Below are 27,386 nucleotides of genomic sequence, written 5' to 3' on the forward strand. Positions count from 1 at the left end.
ACAAACTACATTTATCATTGCGCTGGGGGCCCAGGGTCCACCAGTGAAATTGATTCTGGGGTCCCAAACTAAAAGTACATGGAAACAAATTGTTCTCTTTTCAGCCTCAGGCACACATTTAACTACACTCTTCTTTAAAAACTGCCTCCCACCAGTCCCTGCCATTGTTTTAGCACAACCCTGGTATACTAAATTGTACATGAAATATATTAGAATACACATTAAATAATGGCAACCTGTGACTCACTGATAATGTCTTCTCAGATTGTAGTTGTTTGTTTTGCTTTTCTTCTCTATCCAGCCCAGACCGCTGTGATGACGTTTCCTGATGACTGCAGAGTTTGCTGCTAAGACATTTTGCAGGCATCCACAGGCTCTATTAGCAGTACAACCACCATTCTTTAACAATACCATCCTGTTGCTAACATAAATACCATGTCTGCTGATGCACCAGGTGCTCTCATTACTGCACCTAAAGTGCTGCTTAGTGCCCCCAGGTACAATACTGCTGAAATAGCTTTGCTTCAAGAGGCGGATAAAATAAAAGGTTTGACAAAACTACAAAATGCTATGTATCACAGCAAACCTTTAAGTCCCAAACTTAATTCAGATCCCAGAACAGAATGTTAAATTAATTCACATCCCTTAATTAATCAAGATCCCAGGTCATACATCTAATTTAATTCTGATCCCAGACCAGGCCATTTACATTAATCAGGACTCAGAATTAGAGATGAGCGAGCGTACTCGCTAAGGCAAACTACTCGAGTGAGTAGTGCCTTATGCGAGTACCTGCCCACTCGTCTCAAAAGATTTGGGTGCCGGCGGGGGGCGGGGAGTGGCGGGGGAGAGCAGGGAGGAACGGGGGGGAGATCTCTCTCTCACTCTTCCCCCCCCCCCCCCAACCCGCTCCCCCTTGCTCACTCCCACAACTCACCGCTCTCCCCCGCTGGCACCCGAATCTTTTGAGACGAGCGGGCAGGTACTCGCATAGGGCACTACTCGCTCGAGTAGTTTTTCTTAGCGAGTATGCTCGCTCATCTCTACTCAGAATAAATCACCACAAACCAGTCACCTAAATTAATTAGAACCAAAAACAGACCCAAGAATGAATCTGACAAGAGAAACAAAACAAATTTAGACCACAGCTTAGATGTCCACTTACACACACCACTTTTCTTCTCTGGGCCTCTTCTGCTCCAGGCACTGCCCACTGCACAATGGATCCTGAGATTGGATGGTGCCAGTTCCTAATATTGCAGGGGGCACCTGGAGTAGAAGAGGCTCAGGGTATGAAGAGTGTTGAGTTATTGTAGTTGTGATCACCCAAGATTACTCAATTTTTCATTAGAAAATACTCTATGTTACATCCATATCCATGTATATAACAGATGAAACATATCTGACTACAGGCACGGTTATAAACTAGTATTTTTTTTGGCTACCCTACCTCTTCTTAAAGCGGTTTTCACATTAAGGCCTTAGTCAGACGGGCGTTTTTTCGCGCGATTTGCTGATCGCATGACGGATGCACATCCGCAAATCGCGTGACCGGTGCCCGAAAATCGCCCGAAAATCTGCTCCTAGCCGCGTTTCATTAGAAACGGGCTGGAGCTGTCCAGTGCATTGCATTCAATGGAGTCGGCTGTGGCAGAGAAGAATGATTTGTCTACTATATGTTCTCAATGGGGTCGGCGCTGCTGCCGCCGGCCCCATTGAGCGCATATAGAGAAGAGAACAGGAATCGCAGATCGCAGATAGGTGCGATCTGCGATTTCTGTTCTATAATTTATCGGACGAGCGCATAAAAAGCGCTCATGTGTCCGATACCATTGCAAAGCAATGGTTTTAAAAAATCGCCGGATGCATGCGCAAATCGCACAAAAAAACGCCCGTCTGACTAAGGCCTAAGGGTGAACAACCACTTGCGTTTTTTTAATGCTGCAATATTTTTTTAACGCGATTGTCAATGGGACTTTCTAATGTTAAAAACACATCACACAAAAATTGCAAAGCATAAACATGCGGTGCGTTTTTAGCATTGGAAAGTCCCATTTACAATCGCATTTTAAAAAGCTGTGATATCGCAGCATTAAAAAAACACAAGTGGGTGTTCACCCTAAAGCAAGTGTTGGCACATTGCACAGATAAAAAATTAAATGGAATTCTACAAAGAACCTGTCATTAGATAGTTTAAGAAATGCCCCCATATATGGTTTTCACTTGAATGGTCTGTCAACCTGCCAATAAGAGACTATATGATAAATGCATACAAACTCTAATGATTTCTCCATTAGCAATCCCTTTCCTACTGAAAGCCTTTCCAACCAAAGGATCAAGGAACATTGGACTCACATGAGAACACACTGTGTCACCTATTTATCAGTAGCCTTAGTCTATATACTGCATTCATATAAGTCCTTTGAAACCAACCCTTTGCTCATACTGTAAGTTGACCTTTACCAGCTACAGAAAAACGCTCTACTGCTACTACATACCATTAGTGTTAGGCTCCATGCACACAACAAGCAAGCCATCTGCACAAGGATTCTGTATAGGTCCCTATTATAGACAGTAGGAACTCTGTATATTGATATATGGTGCTTCTCGTAAGGCACTGTATTCTCCCCTAGAAGAAATGCTCATAGAAAAAAAGTTATATAGCGTGTGATGGAGCAAGCCATTTTTCCTCACTGATTCCACCTCAATCCATGAAAAAAAGTCTCCAAGTACCTCTATATGCAATAGCAGGCACAGAAGTATGATATTGGCCTAAAGCGCTCTACGTTTGTTACATTATAGATGTATAAGACACTGTTCTAGAGTTAACTCGCGTACATGGATTCTCAAAATGTATTCAACTTATGGTTTCCAATAAAAACTTTAAATATTGATATGACTTGCCGAAACCTTTGCCCTGTGTTTCTCTCCAGACATACATTCCAATTTTTTTTCCTTTTTCCCATTGCTCTTTTAGATAAAAAATACATGAACCATAAATCTAAACTAGATGCCAAAAAGACATTCATGTCAAAATTCTCAGCATCAGCTTTTATAAATGTATTATATGAAATATATGTATTCCTGGATACACAAACTAATCAATTATTGCCACTTAGGAATCTTCTGAATGTCAATGAATCTAAACTCTCCTCTCACTTCCAGTTTTAATAGGAAAAGTCGAGTTTGGCAACTAATCGTGTTTAGATACCCTGGAAACATTCTCTCATTTACAATGATAATGTTTTTAACATTCTACTTCTGTCAAACAAACAGAAAACATGGGTTACTCTGTTTTCTGTTTTAATTTCGTGGAAATGAAAAAAGAACAGATTTATCTTAGAAATTACAATATTACATATTTGGCCTTTTTTAAGTAAGCATAATCATAATTAATCCCAACTATGCAACACGTTTCCTTACTAGCGAAGAAAACTGATTTTAAGAGCTTTACTTTGAAACTTTAAGATTTGTTTCCTTAAATAACAATTCTTGCTAGATTCATTTAGGAAAATTCCTCAAATGATAAGATTATCTGCAGACATTTTAGTTATTAAAGGAGTGGTTCTGATGAAACTCACCGGAGAGTAGTTTCCAGTTTTTGGAGATGAAATGTAAAATTCAATTCCCTTGATGTTCATGTATCCAAGTAACAAGCCATGTAACTTCGCTGTTGGAGATAAGTTTGTGAATAATTTCAAAGAGACTCTTTGAAAATCGCTTTTGTGAAGAATGCAGTGAGGATAATGGCTTCAAATAATTATTACATTTACACTAATGTGAAGGTTTATTATGGCTATTTGTACTAATGCAGACATTGTGCGCCTACTGTGAATCCCCAAAGCAATGCTCTCATGTGTAAAGGCTTACTTATGGCCAGGAGTAGTCATTGACCTGTATAGAACATCTTTATCTTCTTTCCTCTTCCTAGCATGATGTTTTAAAAAGAAATCAATATCTAACAGCAGTCAGCACACCTCATCACAAAGGGAAGTTCAAGTGTCAGGCAGACTGATAGAAGCCAGTGGATTTATATGTAAGACAATAGGAACGAGGTTGAAAATGAAATAAACACAACTCTTCTACACTTAAACGGGGATGTAATGATGATCTAAAGATGAGACAAAACAGAAAGACAGTTCTGTTGTTCTTCACTCTTCTCCCCATATCCACAATTGCAGAGACCATATTTTTCAGGCAGTCTGCCACCAAGTACTTGTAGCATGATATGTAGCATGATGTAAATCATGTTCAGAGCCGCCAGCTCTCTGGTTCTCATTCATACAGTTCAATTCTGTTGTATCTTTCTAGACTGAAGTGAAAACAGGCGTTCTAGAAAGAAGACTTCATAGATTTCACTAAATAAACCTATCCCAATTTATATTCTAATAGAGAGATGCATCCATAATCAGAGCCACTGGAACAATTAGTCCGGCAGCATTGTTATCCATTAGTAGTGTCATTGGGAAAACCAGAGGGTGATACTACAGATAAGCGGACATCATAGAAAAATTCCCTTTTGATTCCTTTGTGCATCATGGAAAAAGCAAGATTAAATCAGGGGTGGGAAAAGTTCCAAACAAAGAAGAAGCAGGAGTATAACAGATAAGAGGTATATAAAGGAAACAAAAACAAGTGGGTGAGCAAGTGTGCGTATTCTAAGGTGTGCTGTATTCTTAGGTCTAATTCAGATTTCTGCTGCGTTTCACGCGGGGGAAGTCCGCAGTGTTATCACACAACTATTAAATTCTATTGAACCTAATAGGCTTTTGCCTTGCAATGTTCATGCTGCGGAATTTTACCGCAGAATTGCGCAGCGTGAAAGAAATAGCAGCATGTTCTAATTGCCGCAGAAAAATGCGCAGCAGGGTTCCATTGTAGTCAATGAAAGCCGTCTGTCAAGAGATACTTCCACTGTGAGCACAGGGAAGGACTCCCCGCGGTGATAAAGAAATCTTCAGCCACAGCTGTCACAGCAGTGGCAGAGGATTGCGATCTTCTCTGTAAGTTGTCAATGAGCTGTCACAGCAGTGTGTGGAAAAGAAGGAAAAAGAGGGGTGGAGCAAAACCCATACAGTTGTGTTTGTTGTGAACAATGATACTATAAAAGTCATGAAGAGAGTGAAGTGGTAACTTCAATGGTGGAGGTGCTGCCTGACCAGATGACACACCCCCTGGGTGGGCGTGATAGAGTAAGAGAATAGAACTAAAAAACTGGCAGTGGAGAAGGTACAACACTTCAGGTTAAAGCAAATAGGAAGTGACCAAATGTTTGGGAAACTTCTCCTTTTATTTAATAAAGTACGTGATCAGTTTATGAAAACGCGTTTTGGGGATAACCCCTTTGTCAGTTCAGCTGGTGTTTAAAACATACAAGCAATTGGTGGGTCCTAAAAGGGCTAATGATTAGATCTGTTTCTCTGTGGGGTGTGGGTCAGCCAGGGCAGGAGCAGGAGAAGTTCAGTGGCAGAGGATCGCGATCTTCTCTGTAAGTTGTCAATGGGGCCGCCGCTACTGCCGCCGGCCCCATTGACCACAAGGTGAAACCCCTGGATGTGACAGCATCCAGGGGTTTCACATCCAAAGAATCCTGATGCCGCAGTTACTTGCGTTTTGCAATTCGCTGTCCTATTTTTTAACGCTGCAAATTTTCTGCACAGGTAAAAATCGGACATTTGACCGCTGTCATTGAAAAGCATTAGTTCTAATAGATGCAAATCGCAAATGCAAAAAACATGCGCAAGACAAAACGCTCATCTGACTGAGCCCTAAGAGATGCCCTTAACCTTACCAATTGAGACAATATTCTCAGAAACACAAGTACAGACAATAAATTGGAAATGTTTAAAAAGTGTCTTAAATACTCACTGTGAGCAGTTAATACATTACAGGAATAAAAGGAGTAGGAAAAAAACAATGTGGCTTAATAAAAAATGTACAGGGGGCAATAAACAACAAAAAGAAAGCATTTAAGCTACTAAAACATTGAAGCAGAGAAGAAGTACTAAAAACCTATAAGGAAAAAAATAAATTATGTAAAAAGCAAATAAAAGCAGTAAAGGTGGATACAGAGAAACTCATTGCTAAAGACAGTAAAGCGAACCCTAAACTGTTCTTCATCTATATAAATTGTACAAAGATTACTACTAAAAAAATAATGTAGTAAAAGTTGTAGAAGGTGATGAGGAGAAAGCAAATCTATTGTATAGTTTTTTTGCCAGTATATTCACTCAGAGAAATGAAATGTCAGATGAAATGCAGAATTATAAGGTAAGCTCTCAATTAAATGTCACCAGCGTAACCGAGGAGGAAGTGCAGAGACGCTTAAAAAAGATTAAAATAGACAAATTGCGGGGTCCTGATGGCATTCACCCCCGGGGTTCTAAGGCAATTAAGTAATGTGATAGGCAGACCATTGTTTTTTAGATTTATGGACTCTATAGTGATGGGATGTGTTCCATTGTATTGGAGCAAATGTAGTACCAATATTCAAAAAGGGGTCAAAAAATGAACCTGGAAACTATAGGCCGGTAAAGGCGCTTTTTCACGGGACAATTGTTGTTCTGGTCATTCAAAGCTCCCATGGGGTTTTGAACGATAATCGTTCTATGTAAAAGCATGCAGAAACTGAATGACTGGATAGGATCAGTACTGAACGGCCGCTGCTTACAGTGAATAGAGAGGGGTGAGGGGAAAGCGGAGAGAGAACTCTCCTCCAGCCGCCTCGCCTCCCTGCTGGCCGTGCTGTGAGCGATCCAGTGATATTCGCTACTGTGTGACAGCACGGGAACAAGTATACATGGGGACGAGTGTCGGACATCGTTTGCCCGACACTCATCCTTTGTAGAAGGAAGGCAAAAAAAAACTTAATGAGGCAAAGGCCAATTTGCTTCATTTTGGGAGAGAAAATTCTAAACAGCAGTCAAAATAATCTCTGGATCAACTTTTAAAAAGTTCCTACCTGACTTTAAGACCTGCAGTTGGGACATACCCAAATCAACAACACTTCTGGTATTTTAATGTCAATATCTTGTTATTTTATAGTGTTCTAAAAAGATGTCTAGTCTTCTCTTAAACCCCTCTATCGATGTTGCCATCAACCCCACGTCCTGAGGCAGAGAGTTCCACAGTCTTACTGGTTTTAAGGTGCATTTACACTGCAAAGATGGCTTTTGAGCAATTATTTTGCATAAACTACTACTTGGTACTAATGCCTATTAGTACCAATTAGTAGCATGTGAGCCGCTAAGAGATGTAGTCAGGGAACAGACCAGCCACTGTTCCTTGATTACATTCCTTTTGTTCTGCCGGCGGGGCTGACAGCTGAGAACAGAGTACAATGCAATCAGCTGTAATCAGCTCTCCTCAGGCAAAACACAGCATGAGATCCTGCTTATCAGCTGTTCTGCTGTAGTTCAGCAGAAAAATGAAAGATGGGCACATTAACACCCAATGATTATCGCTCAAAAGATGGCTTTTGAGTGAATTTTGAGCAATAATCGTTGTATCTAAATGGGCCTTTACAGCAAAGAACCCTCTTCTATATTGGTAATGAAACCTTCTTTCCTCTAAATGTAGAAATTGCCCTCTTGTTACCATCATAATCCTGAGTATAAACAGATCATGGGAGAGATTCTTGTATTGTCCCCTAATCTATTTATACATAGTCATTTGGTCGCCCCTTAACCGTCTTTTTTCTAGGGTGAATAATTCCAATTTTGATAGCCTCTCTGGATATTCCAGTCCTCCCATTCTGTTTACTAATTTAGTTGCCCGTCTTTGTACCCCCTCAAGCACTGAAATGTCTTTCCTGAGCACCGGTGTCTAGAGCTGTACACAGTATTCCAATTATTTTATATAGTGTTAGAAAAATGTTCTCATCCCTCGCCCCTATACCTTTGTTAATGCACGCCAAAACTTTATTTGCCTTTGCAGCAACTGACTGGCAATGATTGCACCAGTTAAGTCCACAGTCAACTAGTACCCCCAGGTCTTTTTCTGTATCCCTTTTCCCTAGCAATACCCTATTTAATGTATATTGGTGATATCCATTTCTCCTTCCTATGTGCATAACTTTACATTTATCAATGTTAACCTTCATTTGCCATTTTTCTGCCCAAGCCCCCAGCTTATCTAGGTCCATTTATAGCCGTACATTGTCCTCCGTTGTATTAATTATCTTGTATAATTTAGTATCGTCTGCAGATATCAATGTTTTATTGTGCAGTCCTTCTATCAGATCATTGATAAATGTATTGAACAGAATGGGGCCCAATACTGAACCCTGTGCCCCCCCACTAGCAATGGTGTCCCAATCAGAGTAGGAACCAAATATTACCACCCTCTGCTTTCTATCTCCAAGTCAGTTCTTTACCCAGCTACACATATTTTCACCCAGACCAAGCTGTCTCATTTTATATATTAACCTATTATGCGGCATGATGTCAAGTGCTCTAGAGAAATCCAGATATAAGAGATCAATAGACTCTCCCAGGTCCAGCACAGAACTTACTTTGCTGTAGAAGCTGATCAGGTTGGCATGACATGATCGATCCCTCATGAACCTATGCTGATAAGGAGTTATACCATTGTTTTACTTGAGGTATTCCAGGATGGCATCTCTCAGAAACCCCTTGAATATTCTTCAAATTATTGAAGTGAGACTTATCAGCCTGTAGTTGCCAAGCTCTCTTCTTTACCCCTTTTTGTAAATTGGAACCACTTGGCAACACACTAATTCAGTGGTGCAACCCTGGTTTCAATAGAGTCCCTAAATATAAGAAATAGCAGTCTGTCTATCAAGTCACTTAGTTCCCTTAGAACCCATGGGTGTATTCCATGTGGGCCCTGCGATTTGTTGATTGTAATCTTTTTTAGCTGACTTTGCAATTCCTCCTGCATTAAACAGATAATATTTAGTGGGGGGTTCATTTTATCCCCTTGAATCTTGTGTGATATTTCTTTTTCTCTCATGAATATATTTGAGAAAAATATTTAATAGATTTGCCTTCCCTCCATCATCTTCTATGATTTATCCTGCATTATTTGTTAAAGGGACAGTGCTTTCAGTGCAAATCATTTTACCGTTTCTATAATTGAAAAATAGTTTAGGGTTATTTTTGCTCTCTTTGGTAATCAGTCTCTTTGCATCCTTCTTTGCAGTTTTTAGCTTTTCCTTACATATTTTGTTGTTTTCCCTATAATTTTTTAGCGCTTCTTCACTGCCTTCTTGTTTTAGTAATTTAAATACTGTTTTATTGCCCCCCTTACATTCTTGTTGAGCCACATTGGTTTCCTTCTATTTGTAGTTCTTTTATTTTTGTAGGTTACAAACTGCTCACATGAGGTATTTAGGATGTTTTAAACTTCTCTCATTTGTCACCTGTACTGTAATTTTAGAGGACATTGTCCTATGTAATGTTGCCCATAGTAATTCTGTGCTGATCAAATTTTGCTTTACTAAAGTTCAGTTTTTTTGTTGCTCCCTGATAAGGCTTCCTATTGAATGACAACTGAAAATTAATTATATTGTGGTCACTATTTCCTAAGCGTCCTTCAACCTGCACCCCCATGATTCTGTCTGGTCTGTTGGTTAATAATAGGTCCAGAATGGCCCTTCCTCTAGTTGGCTCCCGTACAAGTTGTGTATGGTAATTATCCTTAATTGTCCTCAAGAACTTATTGTCTTTGTGAGATTCACAGGCTTCATCTTCCCATATTATATCCGGATAATTAATGTCCCCCATAATAATTACTTTGTTGCGATTTGACACCTCTTCTATTTTTCCTATTAAGTTTTCAGTTTCTTCTGTTATTTTTGGTGGCCTATAGAAAACTCCTATCAGGGTTTTATTAGTCTTTCCTCCCTGTATTTTTATCCATAGTGATTCCATGTGTTCATCTCCTACACGTATATCTCCTCGTAGTCTCGGCATTAAGTGGGATTTAACATACAGACATACCCCTCACCCTTTCTGGTCCCCACAGTCTCTTCTGAAGAGATTGCAACCCTGTAAATTCACCACCCAATCGCATTTATCAACAAGTCATGTTTCCATTATTCCCATTATATCGTAATTTTCATCAGACATTCTCGCTTTAAGCACACCCACTTTATTGATCAGACTTTGTTCATTCAGTTTATGTGGCTGTGGTTATTATTTGTATTCATTATGGTACTTTTGGTCCTATTAGCTGCTCTGTCAGTTCTAACTATACTACCCCCCCCCCCACGTTCGACCCCCATTTCCATTCCTTAGTCTCAGAACTCTGTCTACACTCTCTTTCCCCCTATTTCTCTCACTGCCCTCCCCAGTCCCTAGTTTCAACACTCTTCCAACCTTCTTGCCATCTTCTGCCCCAGCACAGCTGCACCCTCCCTATTGAGTTACAGCCTGTTCCTACGGTAGAGCCTGTAGCTGACAACAAAGTTAGCCCAGTTTTCCAGGAACTCAAATCCCTCCTTCCTACACCAACTCTGGAACCATTTGTTTACCTCCCTAATCTCTCACTGCTTTCTGGTGTGGCTTGTGGTACAGTTAGTATTTCCGAGAAAACTACCTTGGAGGACCTTGCCATGAGCTTAGATCCTAGATCCCTGAAATCATTTTTAAGCGCTCTCCATCAACCCCTGACTTTGTCATTGGTGCCAATGTGTACCATAACCACTGGATCCTCACCAGCCCCTCCCAGTAATCTGTCAATCTGACCCGCAATGTGTCGAACTGGAGCGCCACGTAGGCAACACACCATTTTACAATCCCTGTCTTTCTGGCAGATTGCCCTCTCTGTCCCCCTAATAATTGAGTCCACCACTACCTTGACCTGTCTAGTCTGCCCTGTGCCCCCCGTGCCCTTCTTACTGGAGCAGTCATCTCCCTGGTGGTCAGAGTTCATTCTGCAGCAGTGCTAACCCGTAATGGCATCCCCTCATCTGCCAACATTGCAAACTTATTGGGGTCTGCCAGTTCAGGACTAGCCAGTCTGGATCTCTTCCCTCTACCCCTTCTAACTGTCACCCAGCTAGCCGCCTGCTTATCCTGCTCTACCGATCTACCATCCACATCTACCCCAGCGAGTGTCTGATCAGTGAGCAGGAAATGCCTTTCCATATTGTCAATGGATCTCAGTGTTGCAAGTCGTTCATTTAGATCCAGGAACTGAGCTTCCAAATGTGTCTTGATTTTTCCAAAGTGTTTCATACTGCGCCACATAAAAGGTTGGTATATAAAATGAGAATGCTTGGTCTGGATGAGAATGTGTGTAAGTGGGTAAATACCTGGCTCAGTGATAGAAAGTGGAGGGTGGTTATTAATGGTACATATTCTGATCACCGTTACTAGTGGGGTACCACAGGGTCGGTACTGGGCCCTATTCTTTATAATATATTTATTAATGACCTTGTAGGAGAATTGCGCAGATGAAACAAAACTATGTAAAGTAATTAACACAAGAGAGAACAGTATACAGTTAAAATTGATCTGGATAAGTTAGGGGTTTGGGTAGAAAAGTGCCAAATTAGGTTTAACACTGATAAATGTAAGGTTCTGCACATGGGCAGGGAAAATGCATGTCACCATTATACACTAAATGGGAAACTGCTGGGCAAAATGGACATGGAAAAGGATTTGAGGATTATAGTTAACTGTAAACTTAATTGGAACAACCAGTGTTAGGCGGTTGCTGCCAATATAAATAGAATCGTGGGGTGCATCAAAAGAGGTCTGTGGGCACATGACGAGAACATTGTTTTTCCTCTTTACAAGTCACAAGTCAGATCGCACTTGGAAAATTGTGGACAGTTTTGGGCACTGGTACTCTAGAAGGACATATCAGAACTTGAGCAGGTTCAAAGGCAGGCGATTAAATTAATAAACAGAATGGGTGGATTGCAATACCCAGAGAGGTTATCAAAATTGGGGTTATTTAATTTAGAAAAAAGATGTCTAAGTGGCTACCTAAAAGCTATGTATAAATATATATGGGATCAATAAAGAGATCTCTCCCATCATCTATTTATAACCAGTACTATAACTGTAACAAGGGGACATCCTCTACGTCTAGCGGAAAGATGGTTTTTACACCGAGACAGAAGGGGGTTAATTACTGTAAGAGCAGTGAGACTATGGAAATCTATGTCTGGAAAAATACTGTTGATGACCTTAATTGCCAGGGACCTACTGTTTGAGATCCCTGCCAACGGGCTGATCACCCATCCTGCTGTCAGTGCAGCAGGATTGGATATTGTCTTCAGAGTTGAGGGCAGAAACATCTGTGGCAAGGGGGTTAACTTGCTTCTGAGTCGCCAACCTCAACATCAGGGAATGGAAACCACACATGTAAAAAACGTCTCAGGAAACTTAGAATTTTGTTATACTGGTGCCTGCCAGCATTTATTGGTACAGCACTCAACATTGTACAACATACAAATCAAAGTTCAGGGTTTCACCACCCACAGGGTCCCAGTCACCAACCCCGCCCAAGGTGTCTGGAGGGCGTCCTCCTTCATCAGACAGGTGACTGGCCCAAATTGGTCCGTACCTGACCTCCAGCTTGCAGCATTTCAGCTCTGCTATGCTGGTACTCTTCCCCTTGAGTGTGGCAGGAGCTGAAGCTTTTATCTTACTTCCTGCTGTACCCAAAAAGTGTCAAACTCTTTCTGTAGTACCAGAATGCCTGTCTCTGTAGCCCATTGCAGACATCCTGTGTGCTGCACTCCTACACATCATACACGGCTTTACTCTCATTGAAATCAATGGAACCTGAAGCCTTTTATCACGCTTCCAGCACTTTCGGCTCTGACACCAGGGTCAGACGTGAAAGTGGAGGCAGAAATCCCATTGATTTTAATGGGAGTGAAACCCTCTGTGATGCTTCCTCCTCCAACCCCGATGACGATGTCTGGCCCCACTGCATTGACAGCGGCTCGGGTATTCAGCTGATGACAAGGGATCCTGAGCAGCAGGTTCCCAGTGATTAACTATTGATGTCCTATTCTGAGGATAAATAGATCATCAATAGTATTTACGCCTTTAAAGGACACTGATACTATGTATTTTATCAGTGTTAAAACCAGGCAATGACTGAGAAATAAACCCTTACAAGTGATAGATAGTCCCTGGTAGTTAGGGATCTTTGTGGTCAAAGAAGAAGACTGTTTATAAGGCAGAATGTTGTAGACAAGTTGAGAGTTCAAGGTTTACAGACCCTCAGAGATAACCATGTTTTATATATAACATAAAAGATTTCAGAAATAATAGCCATCATTTCAGTTTTGCCGGCGAGTGCTGGTCATTTATTTCATGACAGCTTTGTTATGACTCATAGCTCTCATACTAGTCCTATGGGAGTTGATATGTTCAATGAACAACAATAGCAACACTGCACTGAGAGATAATTCAGAAAATGATGAGTATTTTAACACCACCCAAAGAAGAAGACAAGATGTATTCACATTCAACAATGTGTTGTTCTAAATGCACATGTATTTAACTACCAAAGATAAATCAAGTCTATGCCCTTCATTCTATTCTATATATGCAGACATCAGTAAATCATTCAATATGACCCTTGCCCCCAACACAAAGCAAGGCTGAAAATGTTTGAAATACCATAGAAATAGATCATTTTCGATAGCTCTTGGCAGTCATTGCTATCGCCATTTGCATATACTGTCTTTTTCATCACTGTCGCAATCTTAACTGACAGCAAAGAGGTTCAAACAAGTCTGCTGCTTATTTTCTTCAGGAGACAGTTCCTCGGGGAAACCTTCACTGGGAGGCAGCAGTTTATTAAACACACACTGGTTTATCAACTGCTTTGTTCACGCCGCCCAGTATATACAGTATATGACTGCACACATCCCCTGGTACCATGGGGAGAATAGAGCTCACTGCTGTCTTTATGGAACAAAAACTGCAAAGACAACAACACCAGGATGCACATCTCTCAGGAGTTTACTACAATGTGGACTTTATTTATAGTATATCCACTGAAGTCTACATCAGTCCTGGGATAAGGTACCTCGAGATAGATCAATTGTTTGATTCGGCAGTAATAAGCTCCCTATTGTGCGCAGTATGCTGGTAACTTGCAGAGTTCGAGAGAGACAGAAGAAGACAAGACAGATTAGCATTGTGAGGGACAGGTTGTCACCTGCTGAGACAAAATAGTTTAGACTGAGTTACTGTCTACTTTCTACCTTGGCCCTTTTTCATTAGGTTTTGCACAGTGTGTTCATCTCCAGTGGGCTGTGCATTTATTTCTTTAGCTACAGCAATCAAGACTCATTACTTTGGAGAACTTGCACTAAAAAAAAAAATCCTGCAGGTCACTGCTCCGAGCTGAAGTCATGGGTAACATACTGCTCTGTAAACAGTAGCCAAACTCAGTATCTAGGAAAATCTGCAATAAAGAATATCCCTTATTGATGTCAAAATAGTTTACTAATAATTATTTCCTAATATATGTCTTGTAGGTGCACAGAGCCTGTACAGTGGCACAAGGAGTCCCTGTACCTTCCAGCCGGAGTAGGTGCAGGATTTTTAGAGAGGCAAGTTAAAAGAGGGGTAACAGGTATTTAAATATTAAGCCATGACTCTAACCTCATTCAATCCCGCCCCGTCTCCTCGTTGCACTTAAAGAGTTATAGTGCTCCTTTACGGCAACTCTGCCCGCCATAACATAAATATGGTACCCGAACCAACCCCATAACTTAAATACAGCACCAGAACTAGGTTTAGTACATAAACACGGCACCAGAACCAAATCATAACTTAAATTCAGCACCAAAATCAAGCTCAGCATACACATATAGCCCCGGAACCAAGCTCAGTACATATATAGAGCACCACAACCAAGCTCATATCTTGATTACAGTGCAGTTACCATCAGTGATCACAGGTGATGTCTCCTCTAAATACAGTCATCCACTTTCCTTTTTCTTCCCTGTCTTGGCCCAGACTATGCCGAAGAGTTCTTCCAGATATAACTTGTCTCTACAAACCCATTATGCTGCTGGCCCCTCCTCTCAGTGCCCCCCCCCCCCATGGTAATAGTGTTACCCTGTTTTCCCACAAAGTAATAGTGTTCCCTCTGTGGCTCCACTTAGTAATAGTATCCCCTCTATGTCCTCATTTAGTGATAGTGCCCTCTCTGTGGCCCCACTTATAGTGTGGCCTCACTTAGTTATAATGCCCCCACCTTGGCTCAAATTTGCTATTGTTCTCCGTTTCCCAACTTAATTATAGTGCCCCCTCTGTGGCCCTGCTTAGAAATAGTGCCTCTTCTAAGATCCCACTTATTAACAGTGTCCTCTCTGTGGCCCTACTTAGAAATAGCACCCTCTCAGTGGCCCCACTTAGTAATAGCATTCCCTGAGTGTCCCACTTAGTAAAAGCGGCCCCTCATTTCTCTACTTAGTAATAGTGCCCCCCTCTGTGGCCCCACTAATTAAAAATGTTCCCTCTGTGGTTCATCTTATCAATAGTATCATTTGTGTGGCCCCTCTTAGTAAAAGTGCACCCTATGTGGCACGTTTTAGTGTTCTCTATGGACCCTAGTACTAGCATCTCCTCAGTGGCCTTATCTAGTAATAATGCCTTCGCTGTGGCCCCACTAAAAATAGTGCCTTTTCTGTGACTCCTCTTAGTAATAGTGCCCCCTCAGTGGCCTCTCTTATTAATAATGCTACCTCAGTGGCCGCATTTAGTAATAGTGTCTCTATGTGGCTCCACTAAGTAACAGTGTCCCCTATTTGGCCTCTTCATAATATTGACCACTGTGTGTCTCTTTTCAGTGTCACCTGTTGCCCATCCTAGTAATATGGTCCTCTGCTCTCAAAACCTCTGCCACCAGCTGTAAAAGCTTCCTCTCAATCCTCTATATAGCATGCCCTGACTCTTCCACATTCCCTGTACTTACAGGAAGTCATTAGATCAGATGGACTGGACATGCAATGCAGAAAGCCATACAGCATCAGCCCAAAATTTGGGGTGAGAGGGAGCTTTTACTGTTGGTGGCTAAGGTTTTGAGAATGAGGATCTGGCAGGGAAGCAGGACCAATCTGACTTGTTTGCAGAAGCATGTCTGGGCAACTAGAAAAGCTGACAAGTGCACCCCTGCCTAGAGCTGCCAGAACGCGCTGTGCTGGTCTGGAGAGGGCGGAAAGTACAGCCTGCTGGCACACTGAAAATAACTGCATCCTCGCTGTTAATTGCACTAATTATGGCTTATTCCTCTCCTTGTGTATGTACACAAGGAACAACACTATTTCTGGTCTTTATATGTCTTTGTATCTTTGAATTCCGTTTTCTTTGAACTGGTGGGTGAAGATTGCTCTTAGGGTGCGTTCACACGAGCGCATAAACGGCGCATTTTTGCGCCCAATCGTATATACGTGACCATCTGAGGCGTTGGTTTCGAATGTATTCGTTCGCACAGGTGATTTTACGGCGCGTAAAAACGGCAACCCGAAAAAACCCGGAACATACGCGACCGAAATTCGCGCCAACGCATATTCGATGGCCGAAAAGATAGTTTGCAAAGTAGGAACAAACGATACTATGCTTTCTAGCTCTGGTCATGATCGCCGAAAAACGTTCTTTCCGGCGATTATACGCTGCGGACGTGCGAACGTAAATACGTCTACGCTCGCGTAAATGCACCCTTAAGCTGTGTTTTATACACTGCATATAGAGAAAATAGCAGATTCTGCTCCCTAAGGCCTTAGTCAGACGGGCGTTTTTTCGCGCGATTTGCGGATCGCATGACGCCCGAAAATCTGCTCCTAGCCGAGTTTCATTAGAAACGGGCCGGAGCTGTCCAGCGCATTGCATTCAATGGAGACGGCAATACAGCCCGCTCCATTGAAAGCAAAGCGCTGCGGGCGAGTGTGGGATGAATTGTCGGGAAGGGCTTAAATATATAAGCCCTTCCCTGCAATTCATCAAGCAAAGTGTTAAAATAAAAAATATATATATACTCACCTGCTCCCGGCAGCCGGAGTTCAGCACGGCCGGCCTGCAGTGGGTGTGAAGGGGGTGTGAGTCAGACCTGCCCCCTGATTGGCTCAGTGCTGAGCCAATCAGGGGGCAGGTCTGACTCACACCCCCTTCACACCCACTGCAGGATGGCCGCGCGGAACTCCGGCTGCCGGGAGCAGGTGAGTATATATATATTTTTTATTTTAACACTTTTCTGGATGAATTGCAGGGAAGGGCTTATATATTTAAGCCCTTCCCGACAATTCATCCCGCGCACGCCGGCAGCCCATTGCTTTCAATGGAGTCGGCTGTATTGCCGGCTCCATTGAATTCAATAGGCAAACATCGTTCTTCTCTGCCACAGCTGTTACAGCTGTGGCAGAGAAGAATGATTTGTCTTCTATATGTTCTCAATGGGGTCGGCGCTGCTGCCGCCGGCCCCATTGAGCGCATATAGAGAAGAGAACAGGAATCGCAAATCGCAGATAGGTGCGATCTGCGATTTCTGTTCTATAATTTATCGGACGAGCGCATAAAAAGCGCTCATGTGTCCGATACCATTGCAAAGCAATGGTTTTAAAAAATCGCCGGACGCATGCGCATGCGCAAATCGCGCGAAAAAACGCCCGTCTGACTAAGGCCTAACTCTTTGCATCACACAAAAAAATAACAGCAGCATGGGTGACATTGTACAGCAGTATTGAGCTATCTAAATGTGATTTCAGCAGCTGTAGCACAGTAAATCACTTACTGTTAGTTCCAGAAGAACATCTCTGTGAGTCTCTCTCCCTGCAGTAGCTTCCTCCTCTCCATCTCCTCTCCATAAAAATCTATTGGATGCATGAGACAACACCAACATCTGCTTCTTGTGTTGCAACGCGTTATCTATGTTACTAGTGATGGACTTTACTTGACAGCAGACAATGGACAGCAAATTAGAAGGAAAGGAAACCTCTAGTGACCAGCAGTTTAGAGAAATTGTTTAGCACAAAAAAAGTAATTTTAGGAGACGATTAGCACATTTGCTAGTTTTACGTTGGCTATCATGATATCACAAGTGCCCTCAAAATCCAATGACCAATTAACAATCTTCTCTGGCTCAACCTCTATTCATTAGTTTAACAATTAGCACCAGTCAAATTGCAGTAGAAAGTGAGGAGGGGCTCACAACCTCAATGTCTACAGTGCTGATGTCTAAGAACCAGCAAGGTGAAGAAGCAGTTGATCTGGTTATAGTCTCATACTGTGCTATGTTCTCCACATCTTATTGTAGGCTAGTAATTTAAGCAAGGCTTATTTCTTATAAGTTATGTGATCCTTCCTCCACAGCTCAGCATTCATGGAACGGGGCAGGAGTGTAATGACATCTGCTACTCTGCTACTTGAACAGATTGCATGGATGATAGATACAGCATAAAAGGTAAGTGCATGTAAAACTAGCCTGGGTCAGTCAAAGTGAGTATTCCAATGTGACACACTGTAAGTGAGGCTGCATTCAGTAAAACCACTAGCTGTGCATACCATTGGGACTTAGCAATCAAAAGACTTGTTGCGGCTTGGACTCTTCCACAAAGTCATTGCTCACAGTTACAGACTGCAAAGTGAGCTATAGGGTGGCTTCACACTGGCAAGAGAATCCCACGATTTCCCAGCGCTGCGAGACTGTGAGAAATCACAAAATTATGAAGCTAATGGCTTTCAATGGCTCCATTAACATTTGGATGTTTTAACGCTTGCAATGCAGCGTTAAAACAAAATCACGGCATGTCCATTTTTTTTGCAATCTCATAGTAACATAGTATGTAAGGCTGAATGAAGACAATGTCCATCTAGTCCAGCCTGTCTATCCTCCTGTGTTGATCCAGAGGATCAACGACCATTGTTTTCAATGGGGCCGGCGGCAGTAGCACTAGCCCCGTTGAAATCAATGGGTGAGGATCACGATACTCTGCCACTGCTGTGACAGCAGTGGCAGAGGACTCTCTGCAACTAGGATTTTCAGGATTGGGGGGGAAGGGGCAATTTCCCAGCAGCAGCGACAGTAGGGGACTACCGCCACCTCTCTCCCTAGCATGGGAATCCCAAAAGATTTCCCCATAGCGGGGAAAGAGAGGGGGTGGGATTTTAGGGCTCCCATGAGAGTTCCCCTGAGAGCAAGGGGCAGAGCTAGAGGGATCCACCCTCTATCCACTCCCCTCTCAAGTTGCAATGGGGAAAATCTCAGGGAGGAGACATCTAGCACTGCCTCTATCTAGCAATGCCCCTCCCTCTCTGCTATTGGGATATCCCTTGGGGGATCCCCTGCAGCCCCACCCCCTCTCTCTTTGCATTATGGTGGTTAATGCCCCATAGCCCCGCTCTCTCTCTCCCTGCTATGGGGAAATCCTGAAGCCCTGTGGGGCTCCTTCTCTATCTCCTCCTGGAGCAGCTGGGCTTTTTTAAGCGCAGCTGCTCCAGTGAATGGCGATTTTCATGCGCATGAAACTCGAGTCTTCTGCGCATGAAATATTGCCCGATCACGCGATTTTAAATGCAGTGTAGGCGCACTTTCTTTGCTCACCTATACTGCGCTAAAACAGCGCTCGCGTGAACAAGCCCTAAAAGTGGCAGTTGGTGTTCAATTTGGAGAAACCACCTGTTATATTAGTTGTGTTGAGCTAATTATTCTTTTGTGATTGTTTTCTTTGAAAACAGCTGAAAGTTGATCTATTCAGCAAAAAAACTAATTTGCAATGACAGTTGAGTTATTATGATTGCACTTATATGTATATGAATCTAGGTGTGCATTAGGTGCAATATTCCTTATTATTACAATTATTTTTTATTATATAGTAGCAATCTATTCTGCAAATCTTTACAATGTATCAATGTGCTCAGGCTCCTCCCCAACAGTATCTTTTTGATCTAATTTTCTTAGCTTAGGTACATATGCTAGATTGAAAATTATTTCTATATTGACAAATACAGCAAGCTTATTAGACACAACTGTATTTGTATGCTGCTCGCTGACAAACTACCGCACATAATATTTTTTAGTATGAGGCTTTGGGATTGTCGGTCAATATTAAATATTGCTATTGGCTATTTTTCTACTGGTTACTGAAATGATATATAGTGTATTGAGAAAAGTTTTCTGTTTTTACAAATTCGAAATTCCATTGTCAGTGACTCCAATAGCAAAAGTATGCAAGAAACATTACTACTTTTAAAGAGGTATTCCCAGCTCAGTCAATCATGGCTTAGATGAGAATACCTATTTGTTCGCCGCGGCCACTAATGGCCAGGATTATTGGAACAGCTGAGCTGGCCGCTCTATGCTGTTTTCATAACTTCCACAGAGGTGAACGGGAATTAATGAAACATAGCAGCACAGCAAGCTACGCTGTTCGGGTAATTCCAGAGATGCGGAAAGAGCGTAGATCACTGTGCTATGCTGGTTCTTTAAAGGGAATCTGTCGCTATCTTTCTGCAGCCCTCACTGAGAGCACAATTAGGTAGAGCCTGTCACATTGATGGCAGTAATATGTCTGCTACGGTATGTAGATCTGTGCAGTAGTTTTGGGGAAACTTGCATTGTGTTAGTAGCAGCCAGACACAGAACTAGTTCTGGATATTCATGAGCCTGGCCACACCCACCCCCCAGCCAATGATTGGCAGCTTTCTCTATATGCACACTAATAGGCAGACAGCAGTCAATCATTGGCTTGAGGGCAGGTGGGTGTAACTAACCAGCAGCTCATTAATATCCAGGACTACTTTAAGTAGTCCTCTATGCATATGCAAAACTACTGCACAGATCCACACAGCAGATATGTCACTGCAATTGGTGTGCCAGGCACTACCTTCTCTTGCCCTCAGAGAAGGGTGCAAAAAGATGGTGACAGAGTCTCTTTAACTCTCATTCACTTCTATGGGAATTATGGAGACAATGTAGAACAAATAACTCGGCTGTCTCAGTACATTGGCCACCTCTGGCTGTGACATACAGATGGGTATTTCCGTCGCAGCCATGGCTGACATGAGAATGCCCCCTTAAATAACATTTCAAATGAAATGACATTAAAGGAGTATTTCAGGAATGGAAAAAATGGCCACCATCCCTGCAGCCTGTGAGAAACTCGCCCTAGAATGTAACTATCTGTGTCGGACTGGGGTGCTAGGGCCCACCAGTAAAAATCATTCTGGGGGCTACTATACAGCTACATGTAAATAATACCCGATCCCTGTTCAAAAAATCCTGGTCACCTGCATTCTCCATGAACATTAATTGAAAGCTGGCTATGGCAGTGCGAGGCTTGGTTTCCACTTAAATATAGTATGTGGAGAACAGGGCAGGTGGGAATTGGTGGACCCACATTCACCCAATACTGTGAATGGCATGGAATGGAATGTCTTGGAAAAGAAATATAATCAATAGGGAGCACCTCAGAAAACTGATGGAATAGTCAGAGGTGTAAAAACTATTATTGGTTGGACTCCCCTGGTGTAACAGAGTCAACCTTGAGTAGTGGTGCTCTGGTACATCCCCAATCCTGGTAGACACTTGAGTTTATTGCATGCACTGGTCCAAAAAGACATCCACTTGGGAGAGCATCAATGGGAATCCGAAGTCAGATTATCGGAGGAAGAATAAACACAATAGAGTAGGTAAAATCTATTTTTAAAAAACCAGCGCTCCAGATCATACAATTCAGCGTTAAAGGTGGTGAAGAACTAACTTCACAGGGGTGCCTCATATGAGTGCACCCCACATCCAGTGACGCCTGAATATCCACTTGGAATTGGGTGGAATACGAAATGGTAACAGACTTCACAAGGTCCAGAGCAGGGGCGTAACTATAGAGGATGCAGGGGATGCGGTTGCACCCGGGCCCAGGAGCCTTAGGGGGCCCATAAGGCCTCTCTTCTCCATATAGGGAGCCCAGTACTATGAATAAAGCATTATAGTCCCGGGCCCTGTTACAGGTTTTACATTGGGGCCCAGGAGCTTCAGGTTACGCCTCTGGTCCAGAAACAAGTCCTTTTATTTGATACAAGAGGGCAGATAGCTGCATCCCCTTAACATGCAGGCGGCTAAACTGCCATATGAGGGAGCCAATTACACCTGTGCTGGACACGACCTTTTACGATGAATTGTATGATCTGGAGCACTGGGGGGGGGGGGGGGGGTGTTATAGGTTCTACCTACTCTATAGTGTTTATATCTTGAAAAAGGTGATATCACAAATAACAACCACGGCATGGACGGAAAATGCCCCGATATGCAGTTATATCACTAAACAGTGATGCAGTTAAACAGCCGCTTTCAAACAAACTTTTTATGTCTATTAGTTTTTGCAAGTGAACAGCAGGTTACCTACAAGACTGTGTGGCCATTAACAATCAACTTTAAAATCTTGCCGATTTGCAGTAAAACAGGATGTCAGTAAGGTCCACAGGCAATATTTCACTGTGTTACCCGTGGCGATAAGCCGCATGCGGGTAACACAATGAAAGCTTTTCATAGTTATCCTAGCAGCCCGATGTACAGGAACAGAAAATTGCAGCAATTTTCCGCTTGTGTATAAAAATCGCGGCATGCCACAATTTCCCGCAATGAACCTATCATAATGATAGGTTCATCGCAGGAAATTGCAGTAACATTAGTCCCTTGGAAATCAGCGGCGGTATATAGCAACGCCCATGGACAGCCGGCCTAAGATGGTTCACTGGGTTTTCAGCTGCCTGTAGCTGGGGGTTATAGTTCCTAATGGAGGGGGAGGGGGTGACAGGAACCTAAAAATGAAAGTATTTTAAGCACCTAGTAGAAGAGGGGCGCACATACTTTTTTTCAGTAGTAGTTGCTCCTGACCTTTGACTAGTGGCTCTCTAACCTCTGTAAGCCCATAATGTACAGTATACTCACTCAGTGCCAGGCTGCAGGCAGTAGCAAAGAGCTTCAAGAAGTTTGGTGACCGGATGAGGGGAAGGCAACTCCATGAAAGCAGGGCCCAGGAGGTGAGAAGGAAGAATACTGGCTAGTCTATCAGTACACCAGGAGGTCATCTCAGTCAATGCATCTATATAATTAGATAAACTACTCAGTTGATTATATAGATGTGTAGACAGGCAGCATATAGCACCTCAGCCAATCTGTGTTTCATGCAGGTCGGTGGGAGGGCTGGGTGCCAACTCCTGCTCAAGGCCCACCGGGGAATACACCTATTCCCCTGTGGGCTAGTCCAAGCCTGATATCTAGGATGGATTGAATGCAGCTTTAGAGAGGGAAGAGTGCAAGACCATACGTGGGGCCAGAGTATAGTACCCCAGTACTGATTGTTACTACCAGGCTTAGGGTTAGTTGCAGAGGTGTAACTTGAAGCTGCTGGGCCCCAGTGCAAAATCTGGAACTGGGCCTTCAACTATAAAGCTTCATTGATAGTATTGGTTTGCAATATGTGGAAGAAAGACTTTATGGGCCCCCTGCAAATCCTATACATCCACCCATGATTAGTTGGCCTGACAGGAATGAACAGAGTGGTGTTAGACTGTATCCCTTAATACATTTATTAAAAATCCCCAATTTAGCGCTACATGAAATTAGGGACATACAGAGGCACAGCAGGGTCCCATACACTTCTGTAGCTCCTATATTACAGCTCCATACAACACAGAGGTTGTATAGAGCCAATATATGGCCATGTGCATAAGACCTTCCTTAGTTGCATGACATAGTAAATTATGATCAAGAAACACACATCTATCAAGTCCAACTTTTCCAAGGCCATAGCTGATCCAGAAGAAGGCAAAGACTTAGAGAGATTTATTTGTGTCTTAAAATGTGTTTAATATTCAGTTCAGTAAGTAAAAACCTTGGGTTTTCTTCTCTTGTCAACTTATTCAGGAATTTCATTTTCTGGGAAAGCTGGGTGATAAGCTTTATGGTTGCTATTATTGCTACATAGCATATACAAGCCCCTGAACAGCAAATCTGTCAAGTACACAGCAGCTGGGGGGAAATTATTCAATCAATTCTATAAGCTACTTTTACCATTTATTAATACAGGAAAGCTGGGTTACAGACAATATGGAAACTGGAATAATAAAGTTACTGGTTTTTAACCAGAGCTCCTTGAAACAGATAAAACTAGCCCAATCAAAGTTTTAAAACGTGACAACTGCATGGCTTTCCTACAGACAAATATAACTGAATAAAGTCTATTTTAACCACTTGGCATTAGAAGACAACAAAACGTATAATTCACTTTTTTTTAAATTATGGGCAAAGTGTTTCTTTTTAAGGTTTTTCTTTAGATCTTTTTTTAATAAGCTAGCCATGTTAAAAAAAATAATAAAATAGCCTATACTCACCCATTCCAGTGCCATATTCTCAGTCAGCCACCGGTAATCTATTTACAAGCTGCAACCTGTTTACGGTTCGTCACAGCCTACTGCAACCAATCAATGACCTCAGTGGTCCACCAGTGGGGTCTGTGGTGTTGCATTCACAGACTGACTTTGCAGGATACCTGGGCTGTACATAGAGGCTATTTTATTCTTTTCCAACATGGCCAATCTATTAAAAAAATATCTTGGAAAGCCACTTTCACAACTTTACATTTGTTCTTTGCATAAAATACTGTTGAAATATTCATGTGGCTAAAAATATTTTGTAATGTTTCTATTTTAAGGGCTAGATATATAGGGTTTAATTCTAATGAATGTTTATAGAACAGCAGTTCCAACTGGTTATTGCTGGCATGGCTGGGTCTGACCCCAAAAGTTTACTACCTCACTTCGAAAGTTTGCTTGCTGTAGGCCATAGTACATTGTAATAGAAAGCACCATGCTCTCCACACTAGAAGCAATGCCAGTGACAGGCTTATAAAATGAGGCAATGTTTGTCCTCATACATAATATATAGGTCAGCCTTTCAGTTAGATAATATTGTCTTATGCAAGCTAAAATTTTATAGTTCTCTGAGAGAGAGAAATAACACAGTGCCAGTTATTGTCAGTTTTATGCCATCCCGTCTCTCGGCTTAGAAATATACTGTTTTTGCATTAATCAGCTTCTACAATTTATTTCCTTTTCACAATTCATTAACTCTTCAGTTCTGGGTTTCCTATGAACTCCTGAGATATATGAATATTCTGCTTATGCCCAGCATTTATGCATGACGCAAGCCAATTGTTTAACAATTGATGTTTTACTCAGGCTGTTACTAAAAGTCTTTCCATTGTACAGCTTCATATCTATCATGCTGACAAAGCTTCAACTCTGATCATTATTTTGTTCAAATTATCCATGTTCGCTATATAACTTCCAATGTGACTGTTAGTAGTAATGTTAGCGCCCGGTTAAATTTCATTTCCAAAATAAATTTGATATTCCCAACATTTCACACATTCCATAGTAGACATAAAGGTACAGGTTGCCCAGAGAGCGTGAAGAACAGAAAAGTTACTCACCTTGTTTGCAGTCACAGTATCCCCAGTCAACCCTACCATGGTTGTTCCTGAAGAAGCACCAAGGCTTACTCCTCCCATCTGGGTTCCTGCAGAAGTTGTGGTCACCTAGACCTTTCCCAGGTGTCCTCTCCAAGAAAGTAGGGATTTCAACCCAGTTTAAACAATCTGCACCAAACTCAGTAACATTGATATAGTCACCTATTGAGCCCTCTTTGCCTTTGTACTTTGGACAACCTGTGTGATGGTGATGAACAGGTAGATGATGGTGCGGTTGAGGATGCTGGGCAGGTTGAAGAGCCTTGCGAAGTGACTGATGATGTTGGAAAAAATGATAAATGGATGAAGTGGAAGACTTGTCAAAGCAGCCCGCTATGGGGATGCTCCCTAAAATTAGAGCAACAGCAAAGCTGGTTATTGTCATGCTGCCAGCACTGTCTGTTTTGTTCCATCTCCACCACTAACCTAGTCCTGAAACTGATGGGGGAGGTGGAGCTGCCACTTCCCCCTAATCCCATCCAGCCCATTTCATATTCATGCAGGAAGAAATGCAGGTCTTCACAGTAGAACTCCGCAAAGTAAAACAGGGCTGACAAAAGAGAGACCAATCCTCAGTTAAGGAATGGGAGAAGTAGAGGAAAGAGGAGGAGGGAAAGGAATATGTGGGCTAGGTTACTTATTTGTAAGAGAAACAACTTCTAAGGGATGGACAAAAACAATTTAAAATTCCTTACAAGGCACAAAAGGCTGCATGCGTCCATGTGTTTACACTCAAACCATGTCAGTTTCCGTATATGTGCTTTGCCAAATTATACGTTGGCATTTAATTAAAGCTAACTGGAAAGTAAGCCTGCCAGAGCCTGCCAGTCCTCAACCTGTGATGGCTACAGGCTGCTAAATCCAAGCATTTCTTGGTTGTACTCAAGGTGAATTAGGGACAGATGGTTCAAATATGTTGTCCTTCTTTCTTTTTTCCAGCAGTAGTAGCACAAAAGTTATAAGCAAGTGCAAGACATCAAAGACATGTAGTAGTGAGATACAATGTACAATAAATTCACTTCATTGTTGCAAACTCTTAGTATGGATAAACGAATCAGCCACAAAACAAAGAATTTACTACGATCAGCGGTGAAAAAGCTTTCCAAACTCTTAAAATACCAGACAAGAATGCAGTAAATAGGAAAGAATAGTCCTGGAACATTTGAATTTCCCAAGATTTTGTTTCATCATGTTTTTTTCTTCTTCTCCAAGTCTGCGGGTTTCTACTTCTAGCAGGAGACCTTTAAGAAAGAAGTAAGATATGAAGCATACTTATTCATGTCTTTATCTTTTCCAGGCTCCCAGCAGATGGGTGATCTGAGTGCAAAGCAATAGCTGCAGGTGAGCTGATCTACCAGGATGTTTCAGTTGTGCCAGCAGGCTGGTGGAGATGTAACTTTGTGTCCTGTTAAAGAGCTCATTATGCTTCCCACAGTTCTTTCTTCTCCTGCTGCTAATGCTGCTATTCCCAGAGAACTTGCATTGCCCAGATTTATTGATTGAAATGCTCTTAGTTCACTTACTGGAATAAAAGCAGTGGGCTGTGTCTCATGTAGGAGTCTGTTCTCTCCAGCTGTTTTAAAGAGCATGCATCCAGGCAAAGCGCAGCTAGTCAGCTGGTCAGATGATCCCGCTCCTAGCAATGCAGATAGTATTTCAGTCATCTCCTTAATGTGCTGCAAGTGACAGAAATAAAGATCAACCTAAACTCTGCCCCAGTGCTTTGTTTCTTGAAGCAAAACTAGACTCCAGGAAAGGCTACTAAGCATTGCACTATGTAATTATTTTAATGTCAATTGTTTCTGGCCCTGATTGTAACCTCATCCCTTACAAAAAGGTAGTCGTTGTAATAACAATAATAATAATCATTATACTGATTTTATTCTTTGAAGGAAACAATATCTTAAGTAAAGATATA

General features: G+C 42.1%; 1 protein-coding gene across 2 annotated transcripts in view; it reads right to left on the bottom strand.

Annotated features, from left to right (window-relative positions):
* The window catches only part of PRSS12 (serine protease 12), a 150,477-nt gene extending 123,996 nt beyond the window's left edge, over window positions 1-26,481 (bottom strand). For both annotated transcript variants that reach the window (XM_066573881.1, XM_066573880.1), the window contains exon 1: window positions 25,433-26,481. In XM_066573881.1, coding sequence (XP_066429978.1) covers window positions 25,433-25,853 — 421 coding nt within the window. In that variant the 5' untranslated portion in view covers window positions 25,854-26,481. The remainder of the gene's footprint in view (window positions 1-25,432) is intronic.
* Window positions 26,482-27,386: the final 905 nt, after the last annotated feature.

This window comes from Eleutherodactylus coqui, chromosome 7 (genome assembly GCF_035609145.1).
Source record: "Eleutherodactylus coqui strain aEleCoq1 chromosome 7, aEleCoq1.hap1, whole genome shotgun sequence".
Classification (NCBI taxonomy): Eukaryota; Metazoa; Chordata; class Amphibia; order Anura; family Eleutherodactylidae; genus Eleutherodactylus; species Eleutherodactylus coqui.